Source organism: Pseudophryne corroboree, chromosome 7, assembly GCF_028390025.1.
Source record: "Pseudophryne corroboree isolate aPseCor3 chromosome 7, aPseCor3.hap2, whole genome shotgun sequence".
Lineage (NCBI taxonomy): Eukaryota > Metazoa > Chordata > Amphibia > Anura > Myobatrachidae > Pseudophryne > Pseudophryne corroboree.
Window position 1 is genome coordinate 504,524,638 of NC_086450.1, and position 20,771 is coordinate 504,545,408.

The 20,771-nt window shown below is 46.1% G+C and overlaps 1 protein-coding gene across 2 annotated transcripts in view; it reads right to left on the reverse strand.

Annotated features, from left to right (window-relative positions):
• LOC134945829 (uncharacterized) overlaps window positions 1-20,771 on the reverse strand; it is a 65,081-nt gene that overhangs the window by 38,506 nt on the left and 5,804 nt on the right. For both annotated transcript variants that reach the window (XM_063935344.1, XM_063935343.1), the window contains exon 2: window positions 3,968-4,070. In XM_063935344.1, the coding sequence (XP_063791414.1) occupies window positions 3,968-4,061 (94 nt within the window). In that variant the 5' untranslated portion in view covers window positions 4,062-4,070. The remainder of the gene's footprint in view (window positions 1-3,967; window positions 4,071-20,771) is intronic.

Sequence of the window (20,771 nt, forward strand, 5' to 3'; positions counted from 1 at the left end):
GATCAGTTCTAATCAAAGTCCCTCAGCAGGTTTTTACGCTTTCACCTCCAGCTGAGTTCTTACATGTTTTTCCCATTTTATACCCCCCCTAACCCCCCCCCCCCCGTTTATTTTCTTAATTTAATTTGATTTTTCCCATTGTGTGTTTATGTTCTGCTTCAAATTGGCTGGAAGCTTGTGCAGATCGGCTAGGCCGTGACTTCTGCAATAAACGAAAACCCAATTTTTTCTTTTGGCAGATCCTTCAGGTTAATGCGTTTAATAACACTGCTATAGATACTTAGTAACCAATTTTTACCCCTTTCCTTCTCTTCAGGTTGGGTAGAAGATGATTTGGCTATCTGGGTGGTTGGCCACTCTTATGTGTATTGGGCAGCCAGGTTTTAGGCCTCGGAGGGGGCACAGATGTTTCCTAGGGCTCATGGCGTTCGTTGGCTTGGTTGGCTGGGGATGATGTGGAAAGATCTGAAGAGTAGATTAGTCAGTCAGGCCAGCGAGCATGGAGTCCCTACGGTGCTGGTTGTCCATTTAGGTGGCAACGACCTGGGGAAGAGGACATCTTTGGAGCTGCGGTGGGCCATGATAAAGGATCTGGCCAGTGTGACCGCAGCATGGACCAATTGTGTCTTGGTGTTCTCTATGATGGTGCCAAGGTTGAGTTGGCGAGGAGTGGCGGATGGTTGCCCGATTGATGAGGCCAGGCAGAAGGTGAATGGGGCGGTGGCGAAGTGGGTGTTGTCCCACGGAGGCAAAGTGGTTCGCCACCCTAGGATTCAGTTCCGAGACAGTCATCTTTTTCGGCCTGATGGTGTGCATCTGTCCAATGAGGGGATGATGCTTTTCCTGGAGGATCTGTTTCTAGTGTTGCAGGAGTTAGGTTGAGTTTATGGTGGCGGTGCGAAGACTCTGGGGAGGAGTCTTTCGCTATTGGCGGAAAAGAACGGCAGGTTGTAGTTTGTCTTGTTAGCTGTAGTGATTTACAGTTTGGTGTGGTTTAGGTGCACTCACCTCCATCGACTTTTAAGGCCGCTCGATCACCCGTCCGGGGGCAGCGGCAGGCACCCATCAGGGTGGGTAGTCACCGTGGGGGTTGAGTTGGGCACCTATTACCGATTTTATAGTTTGTATTTAAATTAGGATAGTTTTCAATTTTAACGTTTTTAAGGTTAGCGTCAGTTCAATAGAGCCGTTCTTTTTTCTGCCACCATATGCCGGCTGAATCGGAATGTTAACAAAATTTTCAATTTACAGGTTTGCTAATGGTTAGGGTACAATAAATAGCTAGCAATTTTCTGCCAAATTCAAGTCTCCGTGTCATTATTTCTTGGTATTAGAGGTAATGAATGCTTTACTTTGAATGAAGGGGTCCACAGAGTATCATTAGGAGGTTTAGGAGAGAGAAATGACTGCATAGGAATGGAAAGAGTTAAACATCCTGTGAGGGGTGGACCTAGCTTTGAGGAAAGTACAGCCTTTGGAAAAAGGGGAGGGTTAATATATATAGGGAATGCTAGGCCAGCTTGGTCTCTCTTGCTGCTGAATTGCCTTCCCGCCCTCCCGCCCTGTTGATAGAGGTTCTGGCACGGAGTGCCTTGGCGTTGAATTGTTGGCTGTTTTTATCGTTGGCTAATTTGTTGGCGGAAAAGAACGGCAGGTTGTAGTTTGTCTTGTTAGCTGTAGTGATTTACAGTTTGGTGTGGTTTAGGTGCACTCACCTCCATCGACTTTTAAGGCCGCTCGACCACCCGTCCGGGGGCAGCGGCAGGCACCCATCAGGGTGGGTAGTCACCGTGGGGGTTGAGTTGGGCACTTATTACCGATTTTATAGTTTGTATTTAAATTAGGATAGTTTTGAATTTTAACGTTTTTAAGGTTAGCGTCAGTTCAATAGAGCCGTTCTTTTTTCTGCCACCATATGCCGGCTGAATCGGCATGTTAACAAAATTTTCAATTTACAGGTTTGCTAATGGTTAGGGTACAATAAATAGCTAGCAATTTTCTGCCAAATTCAAGTCTCCGGGGCCCTCATTCCGAGTTGTTCGCTCGCAAGCTGCTTTTAGCAGCTTTGCACACGCTAAGCCGCCGCCTACTGGGAGTGAATCTTAGCATAGTAAAATTGCGAACGAAAGATTCGCAATATTGCGAAAAGACTTCTCTGTGCAGTTTCTGAGTAGCTCGAGACTTACTCTGCCAGTGCGATCAGTTCAGTGCTTGTCGTTCCTGGTTTGACGTCACAAACACACCCAGCGTTCGCCCAGACACTCCTCCGTTTCTCCAGCCACTCCCGCGTTTTTCCCAGAAACGGTAGCGTTTTTTCACACACACCCATAAAACGGCCAGTTTCCGCCCAGAAACACCCACTTCCTGTCAATCACATTACGATCACCAGAACGAAGAAAAAACCTCGTAATGCCGTGAGTAAAATTCCTAACTGCATAGCAAATTTACTTGGCGCAGTCGAACTGCGGACATTGCGCATGCGCATTAGTGACTAATCGCTCCGTTGCGAGAAAAAAATAACGAGCGAACAACTCGGAATGACCCCCCGTGTCATTATTTCTTGGTATTAGAGGTAATGAATGCTTTACTTTGAATGAAGGGGTCCACAGAGTATCATTAGAAGGTTTAAAACATACAAAACACTTCAAAATGTGTCAACTTTCTGTTTAGATGATGTTTGAGCCAGAACTAAAACTTTTTAGAATTTTTGAGATTCGACCAAAGCCAGTTTGATCAAATTTCTAACTGCTTGGAGTACTATACTATACCCTAATGCTAATATTCCCCTAAACTCCAGTACATAATATCTGTACATATGGTGATGTCACTGCTTATAATCAGTCAGCTCTGATGACATCACTTCAGTGCTCACTAGGAAAATTAATGTGTTAGGGATAATGCAGGTCCTGCTGTACATTAGTATATGGATATTAGAAGTCACACTTGCCTTTATATGGTAATGAAAATTCTTGGCAACTTAAAACATCCTTAGAATTTGGAGGAGAATGTGCATTAACCCATACAATAATATAATAACGTTCATTTAAATGAAAAGAAAATGTGTGTAAATATTTGGTCATTAGACATCCGGGGAGATGTACAATACTAAGGGGAACATTTACTAAGCAGTGATAAGAGTGGAGAAGTGAGCCAGTGGAGAAGTTGCCCATGGCAACCAATCAGCACTGAAGTTACATCTATAATTTGCATATTATAGAATGAAACAGAGCTGCTGATTGGTCGATGGGGCCACTTCTCCACTGGCTCACTTCTCGGCTCTTATCACTGCCTAGTAAATGTTCCCCTAAGTCTTGGAGGGTGATAAAGTGTAGAGAGATAAAGTACAAGCCAATCAGCTCCTAACTGCCATGTTACAGACTGATTTTGTAAAATGACACTTAGAGCTGATTGGTTGGTAGTTTATCTCTCTCCAATACTTAGTACATCTACCCCATAGGCAGATCTTCAGTACTGGTACTTCCATTATAGAAAGAAAACAATAAGCATTATATTCTGACAAGACGTATAGAAATGTCATCATTATAATACAATCTGGAAGTTTATGTTAGCTGCAGTTTGCCCAGTCAAAGGGCCTAATTCAGATCTGATCGCAGCAGCGAATTTGTTAGCTAATGGGGCAAAACCATGTGCAGTGCAGGTGGGGCAGATGTAACATGTGCAGAGAGAGTTAGATTTGGGTGGGGTGTGTTTAAACTGAAATCTAAACTGCAGTGTAAAAATAAAGCAGCCAGTATTTACCCTGTACAGAAACAATATAACCCACCCAAATCTAACTCTCTCTGCACATGTTATATATGCCCCCCCCCCCACCCCCCCTGCAGTGCACATGGTTTTGCCCATTAGCTAACAAATTTGCTGCTGCGATCAGATCTGAATTAGGCCCAACGATCTGTAACAGTGAGAAACTCAACTACACATCATCCGCTGTCAGGCAGATGGAACATACCAGGTATACGTCTCCTGCAGGTGATGCACAGAGCAGTCATGATAATTGCAGAGAGGACAGAGGATACAACCCACAGGACAGCCACGGAGATCATTACGCCAGCCTGTAAAAGGAGAAATGCATTCGGATGACATCAGTGTGTATATAGGGGGTCATTCCGAGTTGATCGCTCGCTAGCTACTTTTAGCCGTGCAAACGCATAGTCGCCACCCACGGGGGAGTGTATTTTCACTTTGCAAGTGTGCACCCGAACGGGACGAAAAAGTTTTTTGCAGTTTCTGAGTAGCTTTGGACTTACTCAGCCGCTGCGATCACTTCAGCCTTTTTTATCCCGGAATTGACGTCAGACACCCTCCCTGCAAATGCCTGGACACGCCTGTGTTTCTCCAAACACTCCCTGAAAATGGTCAATTGACACCCACAAACGCCTTCTTCCTGTCAATCTCCTTGTGATCGGCTGTGCGAATGGATTCTTCGCTATATCCATCGCCCAGTAACGATCCGCTTTGTACTCGTACGACGTGCCTGCGCAATGCGGTGCATACGCATGCGCAGTAGTAACCTGTTCGCTGCGCTGCAAAAAATGGCAGCGAGCGATCAACTCGGAATGACCCCCATAGTCACATCATCAGCGTCACATCATCAGAGTGTGTATGATCGCATCATCAACATAAATAGAGGATAGAACTAGGAACAACAATTAATGATAACACATGATCTGGAACCCTCAGTTTTGGATTAGGGCGTGCTTTGTATGAAATAAGGGCATGTACTGCGTGCTTGGGGGTGTGATTATTTTGTTCTGATTTGTCTGGGTAAATGATGATAAATATATTTAAAAAAAAATTCATACAAGTAATCTAGACCAGAGCCGGCCATAGGCATAGGCAAACTAGGCAATTGCCTAGGGCATTTGATATTCCTAGGGGCATCATCAGCTTGTGCTGATTAAAATGATATGCGACATGCCTATATTCTGTATGTAGCATTTCATATGCAGATACAGCCACAGTTTCACACAGTATATAGGCATGCTGCAAATCAGTTTAATCAGCAGAAGCTGCTTGTGCATCCTAGCCACATAGCAATGCAAATAAGATGCATTTTCATTAAAAAAAAAGTGCCCGACTTTAGCACTGATGCAAGATTTATGAGGACACATCTGTATCCAAGCAGAGGCAGAGGTCACAGTGTTAGTGGCAGTGTGAGTGCTGTGTGCATGTGAGTGGGTTGGTTGTGCAGTAGTGTTCAGAATATGTGTAAGGAGCATTATGTGTGTCATGTAAAAATGAATTAATAATGTACAACATATGTGTAAGGGGCACTATATGTGTCATTATGTGTATAAGGGCATTAATAATGTGCGGCATATGTGTAACAGGGTACTACTGTATGTGTGTCATTATGTGTATAGGGGCACTAATAATGTGCAGCAAATGTGTAGGGGGCACTATGTGTGTCATTGGGGATAATTCCAAGTTGATCGCAGCAGGATTTTTTTTAGCAATTGGGCAAAACCATGTGCACTGCAGGAGAGGCAGATATAACATGTGCAGAAAGAGTTAGATTTGGGTGGGTTATTTTGTTTCTGTGCAGGGTAAATACTGGCTGCTTTATTTTTACACTGCAAATTAGATTGCAGATTGAACACACCCCACCCAAATCGAACTCTCTCTGCACATGTTATATCTGCCTCCCCTGCAGTGCACATGGTTTTGCCCAATTGCTAACAAAAATCCTGCTGCGATCAACTTGGAATTACCCCCATTATGTGTATAAGGGCATTAATGTGCGGCATATGTGTAAGGGACATTATGTGTAAAAGGGTATTAATAAAGGTTGTCATAATGTGTAAGGCGCATTATTTTTATAAGGACAGTAATAAGGTGTCTCATATGTGTAAGGGGCATTATGTGTGTCATGTAAAAATTAATTAATAATGTGCAACATATGTGTAAAGGGCCACTATGTGTCATTATGTGTATAAGGGCATTAATAATGTGCGGCATATGTGTAACAGGGTACTACTGTATGTGTGTCATTATGTGTATAGGGGCACTAATAATGTGCAGCAAATGTGTAGGGGGCACTATGTGTGTCATTATGTGTATAAGGGCATTAATAATGTGCGGCATATGTGTAAGGGACATTATGTGTAAAAGGGCATTAATAAAGGTTGTCATAATGTGTAAGGTGCATTAGGTTTATAAGGACATTAATGTGTCTCATATGTGTAAGGGGTATTACTGTGTGGAATTGTGTATAAATGCATTACGAATGTGTGGCATTATGTGTATAAGGTGCTCTACTATGTGGCGTTGCAAATAGAAAGGGCACTACTGTGTCGTCTAATGTGAATAAAGAGCAATAGGGGGTGGTGTAATGTGAATAAGGAGCAATTCAGTGTGATGTAATGTGAATAAGGGGCTCTACTGTGAGGAGTAACGTTTATAAGGTAAAGTGATACTACTGTGGGATGTAATATGAATTATGAACACTATCGCATGATCAAATGTGAATAAAGTTGCAGTACTGTGTGGCGTAATTGGAATTGGGGTTACTATTGTGTGGCCATGTACCTTCCCAGCAACAAGATGCCCCTTTTTGGGCTGTGCGTCAAATGTGTGAACTGTTCCTATTTAAAATATAGGGGGTACAAGGACTGCTATGGGTGAGGGGTAATGGTGCTGGGAAAGAGGTGCAAGGTCAGAGGCAGAACCAGCGGTGGTGCTATGGGGCACCAGCCAAAATCTTGCCTAGGGCATCATATTGGTTAGGGCCAGCTCTGATCTAGACATACACTCATGAGGACATACACTGATAGAGTATTTGTTGGGTATAACAACAGATGCAGGCTGAGCATTGCTCAGAAGCTATACTAGGTGGACAGTCAGTCTGTGGCACTGTGTCTCAAGCCATACTGTGTAGTCCCTCATATCTTATTCCTGTTAACCCTACATGCTGTGTTATTACCATTTTTCTGTGCTGACCACAGGAAGTTTTTCCCACAATCTTTCCTGCGTGTTTGATGCATGAAAAAAGAAGCATATTTTGCAACATGTCATGAACCCACAGACACAGAAGAATACTGTGCAAGCAATCTTCCAGTGAAATCTGTGTGTGAGTAATACACTGTATTTCAAAGGGAGTAAGAAGGAAAAACAGAAAAGTAAATGGCCTGCAGCCCACAGCATAAACTAGCAATGGCCACACGGAATAATGACAGATGTGGAGCCGCTATCCGCAGATGACTTGCGAGAGGTTATTACTATAAACAGACCCTATGCTAATAACCAATAAATGCATGTGAAATAGAGACATGAGAAACTATAAGCTTACTGATTGAAGATGAACAGCTAATTCATATAAGTAGTAACTCCTGCTCCTTGCCTTGTGTACAAACCCAAGACTTGGTGCCCTAGGTGACTGTGTGATTGGTGACAGATTGGGCAGGCAGCTCCAGGCATTAGCGGGAAATCTTAATGTGTTTCATCGGCTTAAACAACAGTTTTCTAAGAAGCCATGTAGATTTACTGTATGTCGAAATGGTTTGTTAGTTTTAGACAATCATATCTGTTTATCAATTAATTACAGGTAAATATCACGTGACTAAACATTCTGATTTCGAATTTTGCCCAAGTTTAATAGACCATTTCGACGAGATGTAATGCCGCCCGGACGGCGGGACGGCGGCCGAACTCGGACATTTTTTTTTTAAAAAGGGGCAATCACTTACAAAGCATGGTTTCGCCATCCCGCACGGTCGCTGGACTCGGGCGGTATTACCTCACGCCGTTTATATGAATAATAAATATACAACGCAATCCACAGAATGCAGAAACAAAAGAAAACATAGTATCACACAAATATGCAAGGATCAGCAATTTTGTAATGTTAACACTAATCCATATAAATACTTTTGGATACATAGGGCAGATTTATCAACGAGTGATATTCATTTAAATAATTCACTAAGCTTTTAATTTTACATTCTAACCATTTATTGAGAGTGCTCCTGCAAAAAAAGGTTTTCTTCCCCCCCTCCAATACAATGAATGGTATTATTAGCTCTGGGAGCACCACTATCAGTGATACGTGGAGACATAAGCTGCCGGATAAACGTATATGTTCGTTCAAATACTTTTTTGCCAATAACTAATACTGTAGCTAGTCCGGTGCAGAAACCTTGCACTACAATTACATCATACATGTTTGGCCACCATCCATTTACTCCTAGGTTGCAGTTCAAGGCCGGACAGACAGCGACTTCTACTGAGCGTGATTCGTAGACTTATGCTGATGCATTTGGAGACGCAATCCTGTGTGCAGCAGATGTGCGAAAATATGCAAATGCCACAGACGCCTGGCTTTTTATTGAGACCCGCACCGGCAGCTTCACAGGTTCAAGCAACTGCATACAAATGCATTCAGTAATCCTAAGGTCGCGCAGAATGGCTGTGGGAATTGATACGCTGGCGCCATGTTTTGAGACACGACACACTGCAAAAACGGTTGTGATACATTTGCGTTTTTGCCGCCGCTCCCTGTTACCTCTCTCAATGGCTCCCTAGCTTGATCACATTGTGAACAAAGGCACAGCGAGTATGGAACTTAGGGTCGACAGTGTCTAGGTCGACACCTATTGGTGGACAGTGGCTAGGTCGACACTAGAAAATAGGTTGATGCGGCCATTAGGTCGACATAAACAAGGTTGACATGAAAAAAGGTTGACATGAGTTTTTCACGTTTATTTGGTGTGGTTTTCTTTGGAAAAGTGACGGGGAACCCCAATTAGTGCATCGTGTCGACCTATTCACTGTCGACCTAATGGGTGTCGACCCAGAGTCCGGATATCAGGCACAGCATGCTACTATGCTAATGCACTGCATGCGCAGTGCGACTTATACACATGCGCAGAATGCCGATAATCGATTAACTGCGAAAACATCGGCATAACTTCCAAATCTGAACCAGGCCCATTGTCAGAGTTGGCCCTAGGCATAGGCAGTATAGGCAAATACTAGGGACATCTGAAAAGCCTAGGGCCATCTGAGCAGGCTGGACATCTAAATTCTAGTCAGCAATTAAGGGCTGTAGCTTTATTACACTGGCGGCGGGCGGCGCAAAAAAGGTTTACTTTTGTTCATTGCGGTGCAGTGTGTGTGACGTTATGACATACCTTCATACTTGCCTACCTGACCCTCTCCATGAGGGAGAAAATGCTCTGTTCCTGGACTTTCCTGGTAAGGTATAATTGCCATCACCTGTGGTGAAACACCTTGCTGATCTATTATCTAGCTCACCACAGGTGATGGCAATCATACATTACCAGGAAAGTCCAGGAACAGAGCATTTTCTCCCTCATGGAGAGGGTCAGGTAGGCAAGTATGCATACGTCCCAGCATGACCCTCTCCAGGAGGGACACAATGCTCTGCTCCTGGACTTCCTGTTACTTTACGATTTTCATCACCTGTGCTGAAACACCTTTCTTATCAATTAACCTGTTCAACACAAGTGCCCGCAATCGTAAATTAAGAGAAAAGTCCAGAAGCAGAGCACTGTGTTCCTCCTGGAGAGGATCATGTTGGGAGATACGTTATGACATCACGCCGCAACGCTGAGACAGGCAGAGCAGAGGAGCCTTTGTAGCCAGAAGGGGGTAAACCCTACAGTGCACTGTTTGTACTTATACTTTAATCATTTATGGCCTCTTTAGTGTTAGGCGCCCACTCAGCTGGGAGAAGAGGACTGACATCAGGATACGCCACGTTGCGTTGCAATGTTATTTTGCATGCCGGGAAACACCTGCTGCTCATGTAACACACACATTTTCATTGGCTGTATTATTTTGCACTGCAATTCAGAGTTGACCTGGGACATGTCCCCCTCCCAACACTATATTTGCACATTTAAAATCCCCCCCCCCTCCCCTCCACCTGCAGCGCAACATGGTTTTGCCAAGGATCAAAATCGCACGTTCTAGATGGTGAAAAGTAAACTGGGCCATAATTACAGACAGATGGAAGCTATATAACAGACAATACATACCCTGCCTGCACCTGTTTTGGGCACCCGTCTCTCTACCTCTGAGGGTAAGCAAGCTGCACAGGCGAGGTGAGGCTGGTATTATTATGGATATGATTCAGCAGACTTGTCATCATTTCAGTTTCGCTAAGTTGTGACTTTCACTATGTAAGACCCCCCCTCCCCGCTTCCCATCCCCCATGCTGTGCAATGCCGGAAAATACAATTTGCTTTCTATACACCGATAATGTGACTGATAACAGAGAACAGTAGCTTACACTTTTGCTACATTTTACATATAACTTGTAAAAGATTTGACTTTCCATTAATTGACCTAAAAAGCCCTTTTATAATTTTTTTTAATCTCCTGTAAATTCAAACCTTTGCCGCACGTCCTATTGATTAAGCCACAGATAAAAAAAACCTGATATAGATTTTTAGCACATATTCCTCAGTTTAAGGGCCCATTTATCATCCAGTCTCATCTGCACCCCAATATTTTTGCAGCCAACTCGCTATGAGTTGTGGTCACATCTACCAAATTATTGGACCAACACAATTTTGCTCCGGTGCAGAAAGCCAGGGCCATAGAAAGCGGCCATGGGCCCTGGTACTGAGAGGAGCGTGGCCAACCTGAAGAGGGCGTTGCCATGGCCCCTCTTAATAAAATGCAATAAAATAGTATATGCACCAACACTGCAGATGGGGGTGGCGATAGCTGCACAGGAGGGTCCGACGGCCGCTGTGGGATAAATGTGTTCCCCTCAGAAGCTGCTGTAGCCTGCTCACACAGGATGGTGGGGAGTAGGAGCTGAGAGGGCCGGGAACAGGTGCACTCAGGAAGAAGCCCCTCCCCATAGGTGACGGCTGCTGTGGGAGTGGCTATGTGATCTATAGAAAGTGCCCTGCCTCCTGAAGATCACCCCTCCTCCACGGGAGCTGTACAGGTGGAGCTGGTGGCTGCAAGGAGAAACAATGTCCCCCTGAGCAGCTGACCCAAGCCCCTCCAACACGCCCGGGTAATTTGTACCGGCACCCCCCCTATCGGTGCACCTGGAGACAGCGGCTCTGAAAACCAGCTGGCCCTGCTAGCCCTGGCGGTGATACATAGAAACAGAGAATGTGACGGCAGAACCACTTGGCCCATCTAGTCTGCCCCTTTTTTTTTTACCTCAAACCTTATTTGATCCTTATTTCTTTGTAAGGATATCTATATGTCTATCCCATGCATGTTTAAATTGCTGTCTTAGCCTCTACCACCTCTGATGGGAGGCTATTCCACTTGTCCACTACTCTTTCTGTGACGTAATTTTTCCTCAAATTTCCCCTGAACCCCCCCCCCTCCAGTCTCAGTGCATGTCCTCGTGTCCTATTGCTTCTCTTCATTTGAGACTGCACCTGCACACTTGCCAGAACGGGCGGAAGAATATGAACAGAGCGAGTGGACCCCTCTTCGCAAACCGGAACTGCTTCCCAAAGGAAGGGGCAGGTCTCCAGGAACTAATGCCGTCAGTTTTCAGTGTTTGATGAATGTAGGTGCCCATACACTGCAAGCTAATGCATCGGTCTGTCACAAGCAGGTGACAAAAATAATCTTTTCCCCTACTTTGAGGAAGGATGAATGGGCCCCTAAGTGAGAACCCTTTATTCCCAACTGTGCCATGACAGAACATTTTGTGTGAAATACATGAGCTTCTCAGCGGGTTCCATGATGCTCTGCTTCCATCAACGGTTGTGGTTCCTCTGCATGTGGAACCGCAAGAGTCAGGTGCAGGTACGACGAGCATGGCTTCCTCCCAGGGAGAGGCAGTCTGATAGATCACCTCACTCGCTGCACACAGATGGGATCATACAGGAAGGCGAGGAGATGTAATCTGCAAGCTCAGAGCCAGATGCAAACTGCTCGGCACAGTCACTTCCGCCCTACGTGTGTGTGTGTGTGTGTGTGTGTGTGTGTGTGTGTGTGTGTATATGACATTGATAACTGTGGGCCTAATTCAGATATGTATGTATACTCAATGGTTTACAAAATTGATGGTTATGGGGCTGTGTAGGTGCAAGACCCGTTCTGCGCATGTGTAGAATGGGCGCAATAACGCTAGCAGTCCCCTGCCAGACGCAGCGTTTGCGGGGGTCCATTGTCGGTGTCATCAGACGCAGACTTACTTGACACGGCTGTCTGGATCCGACACCTTCGTAAGCTTCAGCTCGTGCAAGCTGACCGGTGCCTAAAACATTGCAAGTCGCAACCATGGTGCTAGGAGGCACCGTCCTCATACGCAGCACACGGATCCTCGCTAATGCTAATAGGAGGCGTCTATTTCCTACAGATGCCTCCTGCTACATTTGAATTTGAATTCCATAGCAGGACGCTATGGAAAGCCGTCCACCCTGATGTTCGTCGCCGGGGCATACACACTGGGCGGTTTTGAGCTGAAAGCAGCTCAAAACACCAAAAGTGACCTGCTTTCAGCTCAAAATCACCCAGTGTGTATGGGCCTTAAGTGAAAATGATATAGGGCCTAATTCAGACCTAATCGGTGCTATGCGTTATCGCACAGCAGCCGATCAGGTCTGAACTGTGCCGGCGCCGCAGTGCGCTGGTGCATGGCAGACATCCGATAGCTGTCTTAGCCCTGCGATCGCCTCTGCCTGATTGACAGGCAGGGGAAGCCGCTGGGCAGGAGGGGGCGGGATGGCGGCGTTTGGACGCCGTTTGAGGTGGGCGGTCTGGGCATTGTAGGCGTGCCCGTGATGTCACACGCAGCCGCTGCGACCAGCACAGCGACTAGCAGCTCCCTGTCAGCACGCAGGAGCTGCGCTGGCTGGGAGCTTCTCTTCCAGTTCAAAAGCATCGCCGCTGAGCGATGCTTTTGTACTTGTGCGACGGGGCTGGGCCTGACATGTGGGGCAGACTAGCCCTGTGCTGGGTGTCCCCCCGCATGTCAGTGTGCCTGATCGTAGCCGCGCAAAATTTTGCACGGCTACGATCAGGTCTGAATTAGGCCTATAGCAAAATATTGTTTAACTGGGCACAAAGTAGACCTGGCTGTTCACTATGGGGGTAATTCTGAGTTGATCGCAGCAGCAAGTTTGTAAGCAATTGGGCAAAACCATGTGCACTGCAGGGGGGGCAGATATAACATTTGCAGAGAGAGTTAGATCTGGGTGGGTTATATTGTTTCTGTGCAGGGTAAATACTGGCTGCTTTATTTTTACACTGCAATATAGATTTCAGTTTGAAAACGCCCCACCCAAATCTAACTCTCTCTGCACATGTTATATCTGCCTCCCCTGCAGTGCACATGGTTTTGCCCAACTGCTAACAAATTTGATGCTGCGATCAACTCAGAATTAGGCCCAATGGGGGTCATTCAGAGTTGTTCGCTCGTTGCAGATTTTCGCAACGGAGTGAATAGCCCGAAAATGCGCATGCGCATGGTATGCAGCGCGCCTGCGCCAAGTTATTTAACACAAAACTTAGGTATTTTACTCACGGCGTAACAAAGCTTTTCCATCGCTCTGCTGATCGTAGTGTGATTGACAGGAAGTGGGTGTTTCTGGGCGGAAACTGCCCGTTTTATGGGAGTGTGCTGAAAAACGCAGGCGTGCTAGTTGAAAACGCAGGAGTGTCTGCAGAAACGGGGGAGTGGCTGGGCGAATGCTGGGCGTGTTTGTGACGTCAAACCAGGAACGAAAAGGACTGAGCTGGTCGCACTGGAAGAGTAAGTCTGGAGCTACTCTGAAACTGCGGGGTAATCGTTACGAGAAAATTAGCGAACCTTTCGTTAGCAATTCTGCTATGCTAAGATACACTCCCAGTAGGCGGCGGCCTAGCGTGTGCAATGTTGCTAAAATCAGCCGACAGCGAAAATCTCGGCATCACCCCCAATATGTCAATAGTATAATACTTCTCCTCATCTCACCATGAAGGAGGTTACCAAATGGTAACAGAATGAGATAGTTAAAAGGATATTGCATATTATCAGCCGCTAGCATGATAAAAAAATAATAATTGTGTGATAAGTTTTTTTTTTAATTGCTACTATAAACGTGAGTTTAACAAATAGTCCCCGGCTCTTAACATAAGCTTAATTGTTCTGTCAGTGCTATGATTATCTTTTTCATATCGGGTGGCATCCATTCCCCTCCTCACATCATGTCACTGCCCCTGTCACATGCAGCCCTGTCCTCACTGACACATCACTCATCTCCTGATATACTCTGTGCTGCTGGGAACTCTGCTCCTCCCACTATATAACTCTCAGTCTGTGGTTTCCTGCTGCCTCCATTCCCCTCCTCACATCATGTCACTGCCCCTGTCACATGCAGCCCTGTCCTCACTGACACATCACTCATCTCCTGATATACTCTGTGCTGCTGGGAACTCTGCTCCTCCCACTATATAACTCTCAGTCTGTGGTTTCCTGCTGCCTCCATTCCCCTCCTCACATCATGTCACTGCCCCTGTCACATGCAGCCCTGTCCTCACTGACACATCACTCATCTCCTGATATACTCTGTGCTGCTGGGGACCCTGCTCCTCCCACTATATAACTCTCAGTCTGTGGCTTCCTGCTGCCTCCATTCCCCTCCTCACATCATGTCACTGCCCTGTCACATGCAGCCCTCTCCTCACTGACACATCACTCATCTCCTGATATACTCTGTGCTGCTGGGAACTCTGCTCCTCCCACTATATAACTCTCAGTCTGTGGTTTCCTGCTGCCTCCATTCCCCTCCTCACATCATGTCACTGCCCCTGTCACATGCAGCCCTGTCCTCACTGACACATCACTCATCTCCTGATATACTCTGTGCTGCTGGGTGACACTGCTCCTCCCACTATACAACTCTCAGTCTGTGTCTCCCTACTTCCCCCATTCCCCTCCTCACATCATGTCACTGCCCCTGTCACATGCAGCCCTGTCCTCACTGACACATCACTCATCTCCTGATATACTCTGTGCTGCTGGGAACTCTGCTCCTCCCACTATATAACTCTCAGTCTGTGGCTTCCTGCTGTCTCCATTCCCCTCCTCACATCATATCACTCCCCCTGTCACATGCAGCCCTGGAATCATTATCCGTGCGGTCGAGATCCTGTCGGACAGAATGCCGGCAGCGTCATCCCTAAGTTTAATGGCCCTCATTCCGAGATGATCGTAGCCGTGCTAAACTTAGCACAGCTACGATCATAGCACAGCTACGATCATTCACACTGACATGCGGGGGGACGCCCCGCATGTCAGTGCCGCCCCCCCTCCCCCCCCCCCGCAGAGGTGCAAAGGCTTCGCACAGCGACGATGCCTTTGCACTTCAAGAGTAGCTCCCAACCAGCGCAGCTTTAGCGTGCTGGCCGGGAGCTACTCATCGCTCCCTGGCCCGCAGTGGCTGCGTATGACGTCACGCAGCCGCTGCGGGGCGCTCACCGCACGGTCCAGCCACACCTGCGTTGGCCGGGCCGCGCCCACGAAACAGCGGCCAAACGCCGCCATTCCGCCCCCTCCCGCCTCTGCCTGTCAATCAGGCAGAGGCGATCGCAGCCCAGCTACAGCCTTCGGCCGCAGTGGGTACCCATTCGCACGGCTGCGATAAAAAGCAGCGAGCGAACGGGTCAGAATGACCCCCAAAATCCCAATAGATCCCAGTGAGTATTTTACCCTAACTGTTCCCTCCCGCAGCTTAACCCTAACCGCCCCCCACTTCAGTCTAACTCTAACTCTCCCCCTAGTGCCTAACTCTAACCCCCTAAAACTAACCCCAGTAATTACTAGAGATGAGCGGGTTCGGTTCTCAGAGAACCGAACTCCCAGAACTTCACGTCACGAGCCCGGATCCGAGTCAGGCTCGAGTTTTCCTGCCTGACTCGGAAACCAGAACGAGGCAAAACGTCATCCTCCCGCTGTCGGATTCTCGCGGGGTTTGGATTCCATATAAGGAGCCGCGCGTCGCCACCATTTTCACTCCGGCATTGGAGAGTGTAGAAAGAGGACGTGTCTCCGTCCTCAGTGTCCGTTTCTCCGTCCTCAGTGTCTGTGTCTCCGTCCTCAGTGTCCGTGTGTTGTGCTGCATCTGTCCAGTCCAGTGGTTGTGTCCTCTGATGCCATATGTCCAGTGCTGCTGTATAAGTCCAGTGCAGTGGTGCTGTGTTGTGCTGCATCAGTCCAGTGGTGGTGTCCCTGTGCAGCCACATATGTCCAGTGGTACTGCCATATAATTTCAGTGATCCTGCCATAATTACAGTGATCCTGCCATATAAATCCAGTGATCCTGCCGTTTAAATCCAGTGATCCTGTCGTATAATTCCAGTGGTACTGCCGTATAAATCCAGTCCAGTGATACTGCTGTATATGTCCAGTGATACTGCCGTATATATGTCCATTGATAGTGCTGTATTTCTCCAGTGGTACTGCCGTATATGTCCAGCGGTACTGCTGTATAAATCCAGTGATCCTGCCGAATAATTCCAGTGATCCTGCCGTATAATTACAGTAATCCTGCCATATAAATCCAGTGATCCTGCCATATAATTACAGTGGTACAGGCATATAAATCCAGTCCAGTGATACTGCCGTATATGTCCAGTGATACTGTCGTATATGTCCAGCGGTCCTGCCGTACAATTCCAGTGATCTGCCGTATAATTCCAGTGATCCTGCCATATAATTACAGTGATTCTGCCGTATAAGTCCATTGATTCTGCCGTATAATTACAGTGGTACTGGCGTATAAGTCCAGTCCAGTGATACTGCCGTATATGTCCAGTGATACTGCCATATATGTCCAGTGATACTGCCGTATATGTCCATTGATACTACTGTATATGTCCAGCGGTACTGCCGTATAAATCCAGTGATACTGCTGTATAATTTCAGTGATCCAGCGTATAAATCTAGTGATCCTGCCGTTTAATTACAGTGGTACTGGCGTATAAGTCCAGTCCAGTGATACTGCCGTATATGTCCAGTGGTACTGCCATATAATTACAGTGATACTGACGTGTATATATATATATATATATATATATATATATATACCCCCTGTTGCAAAGCGGATTACTGAGGCCATAGCAACTATGCTGATGTTAGACGTGCATCCGGTATCCGCCATTAGTGCAGTGGGACTGCAATGCCAACCCTAGATGGGCCAGGTGTTTGTGTCGGCCACTTGTGTCGCTTAGCTTAGTCATACAGCTACCTCATTGCACCTCTTTTTCATCTTTGCATCATGTGCTGTTTGGGGCCTTTTTTTATATCTGCCCTCCTGTCTGCCACTACAGTGCCACTCCTAGATGGGCCAATTATTTGTGTCGCTTAGCTTAGTCATATAGCTACCTCATTGTACCTCTTTTACTTCTGTGCATGATGTGCTGTTTGGGGCCTTTTTATTTATATCTGCCCTCCTGTCTGACACTGCAGTGCCACTCCTAGATGGGCCAGGTGTTTGTGCCGCACACTTGTGTCGCTTAGCTTAGTCATACAGCAACCTTGGTGCACCTCTTTTTCATCTTTGCGTCATGTGCTGTTTGGGGCATGGTTTTTTAAAGTACCATCCTGTCTGACACTGCCGTATAAGTCCAGGGGTATTGCCGTATAAGTCCAGGGGTACTGCCATATAAGTCCACCAATTGCAGAATTTTTGAAAAATTACAGGGGCGTGCAGGAGATGCTGTCAGCGGACTGAAAAATTGCGGGCCACTTTTGACATTCAGCCACTACTAGATGGGCCAGGTGGTTGTGTCGCTTAGCTTAGTCATACAGTAACCTCGGTGCACTTCTTTTTCTTCTTTGCATCATGTGCTGTTTGGGGCCTGTTTTTTAAATCTGCCATTCTGTCTGACACTGTAGTGCCACTCCTAGATGGGCCAGGTGTTTGTGCCGCACACTTGTGTCGCTTTGCTTAGTCATACAGCCACCTCGGTGCAACCTTTTGGCCTAAAAACAATGGGGGTCTTTTTCCGACCCGATTGCTCGCTGTAGTTTATCGCAGCGTTGCGATCAGGTCGGAACTGCGCATGCACTGGCGCCGCAGTGCGTCGGCGCATGCCAGCTGTCGTTGCCTAGCGATCGCCTCTGAGGCAGGGTGGGAGCCACTGTTTAGGGGGCGCAGTCCGGCCAAAGCAGGCGTGGGTGGGGGGGCGGGGGCACTGACATGCGGGGTGCGCTAGCCCTGTGCTGGGCGTCCCCCCGCATGTCTGAGTACCTGATCGTAGCTGTGCTAAATTTAGCACAGCTACGATCAACTCGAAATGACCCCCATTATTGTGAGGTGTTCAGAATAGACTGGAAATGAGTGGAAATTAATGTTATGAGGTTAATAATACGGTAGGATCAAAATTACCCCCAAATTCTGTGATTTTAGCTGTTTTTATGTTTTTTTCAAAAATCATCCTAATCCAAACCAAAACCAAAACACGAGCAGGGAATTAGAACCAAAACACAAAACACGAAAAAAGTGCCCGCCGCACATCTCTAGTAATTACCATCAGGATCTGCCGGGATACTGACCATCAAGATTTCATCCACCGGGATATTCACAACCCCAATTTAGGGAGATCCCTGGCGCTACCGTAATACAGATATTCCATATGCTCATCGCACCTGCAACTATTTGCAGGTGCGCCTGGACTGCTGCGAACGGGTAAGAAGTGCGAATAGTCGCACCAGCGATACATGGCAATGCGTTGTGCAATCACGGGTGAGACTATTCACACCCGATCGCGGGTAAACGCTGCCACGATGGGTGTGCTTTGCGGCAAAAATGAGCATAGGCATATCTGTAGTACACAGGTGTCGCATTGGTTGTATATAGCATTGGTTGTATATAGTGCTGCAATTATCTGCCATACATAACTGCTGCCCTAATTTCCCTTTCATGTGGTTCTGATTAATCCCGCACACATTCCCACCCGGTACAGTAACAGGGCAGGGAAACAGTAGTATAAATACCTCTTAATTGTGGGCCTGATTCAGAGCCCGCTGGATCTGAGGCACATAGCGCAAAGTAACAATGTTCGGTACTTTGCGCACGTGCCAGACCTGTACTACACATGTGCAATACGAGGCCTACACCATTGGACGTGATGGTCACGCAGCCAGCCAATGGTGTTGCAAGTGATCCGATACTGCGTTTTAGTACTGGATCATTAATTCAAGCATTAATGATTAATGGATGATTAATGCAAGCTTTCGAGTTTATTTATCAGTCTGCGATGTGGGACAGTGTCAAAAGCCTTACTAAAGTCTAGATAAGCTATATCCACGTCTCCACCTTTATCTATTATTATAGTCACACAGTCAAAAAAGTCAATAAGGTTTGTTTGACATGATCTCCCCCCAGTGTATCCATGCTGTTTGGGATCCTGTAAATTGCTGGATTTGGATTAATCCACAACTCTTTCTTCTAAGAGTGTTTCCATCAATTTTCCTACTACTGATGTAAGACTCACTGGTCTGTAGTTGTTTGCCTCTTCCTTGCTTCCACTTTTGTGCAGTGGGACTACGTTTGCTCTTTTCCAGTCCCCTGGAATTACTCCTGTAGCTAATGACTGTTTGAATAATTCTGTCAATGGTGCTACCAGCACCTCTGTTAGTTCTTTTAGTATCCTTGGATGTATCCCGTCTGGCCCCATTGATTTATTCACTTTCAGCTTTGAGAGTTCTGTTAGGACCTTCTCCTCTGTAAATGTACTTCTTTCATTTTTCTGAATAACCCTGCAACTTAACTGTGGCCCCTTCCCCTCTCTTTCAGTAGTGAATACTGAGCAAAAATAATCATTAAGATGATCTGCTATTACATTGTCTCCCTCAACAAGACTCCCAGTGTCCGTCTTTAGTTTTATAATTCCGCCTTTTGCTTTTCTCCTTTCGCTTATATTCCTAAAAAAAAGTTTTGCCTCCTGTACCCACTGACTGGGCCATTTTCTCCTCAGCTTGTGCCTTTGCACATCTGATTACCTTCTTTGTCTCCTTCTGTCTAACAAGATCTCTTTGTCTTATTTTGTGTCTGTTTATATTTAATAAAAGCCATCTTTTTTGCTTTCACAATACTTGCTACTACTTTCGCAAACCACACTGGCTTCCTTTTCCTTGTGTTTTTCCTAACACTATTGATACAAAGGTCTGTTGCCTTTAATATTGCATTTTTTAATGTTCCCACCTCTCCTGCACGGCATCCAAGTTCATCCACTCTGTCAAAGAATTGTTTACACATGTACCCATCCCTACGAAATCAGCCTTCCTAAAATCTAACACCTTTGTTTTTGTATGGGATGAGTCAGTCTCTGTCTTTATGCTGAACCATAGTGCTTGATGATCATTGGATCCCAGGTTTTCACCCACTTTTACGTCCGATATTCTGTCTCCATTTGTAAGTATTAAGTCTAATATTGCATCTTTCCGAGTGGGCTCCCTCACCAATTGATGTAGTGATGCTCCCTGAAGGGAATTCAAAATGTCATTACTACTCGTGGAACTAGCAACAGACAACTCCCAGTTTACATCAGGAAGATTAAAGTCTCCCATGATTATTAAACAAAGAAGTATGTATCCAAAATGTCTGATCAGTAATTTATATTTATTCCTTTGCTGCTGCGAACATAAGGGATACTCAGCCCTCAAAAAACTAAAAAGAAAATACGGAACTATCACAGCGCACAAGAAACAAAACTTCTAATAAAAAAAAAGCACAATTGTGTTTATTTTTCACACATCAACACTGTTTTCTTTAAAATTGGGTTAATAAAATCACATATAAACATATAATAAAACTGTTCTC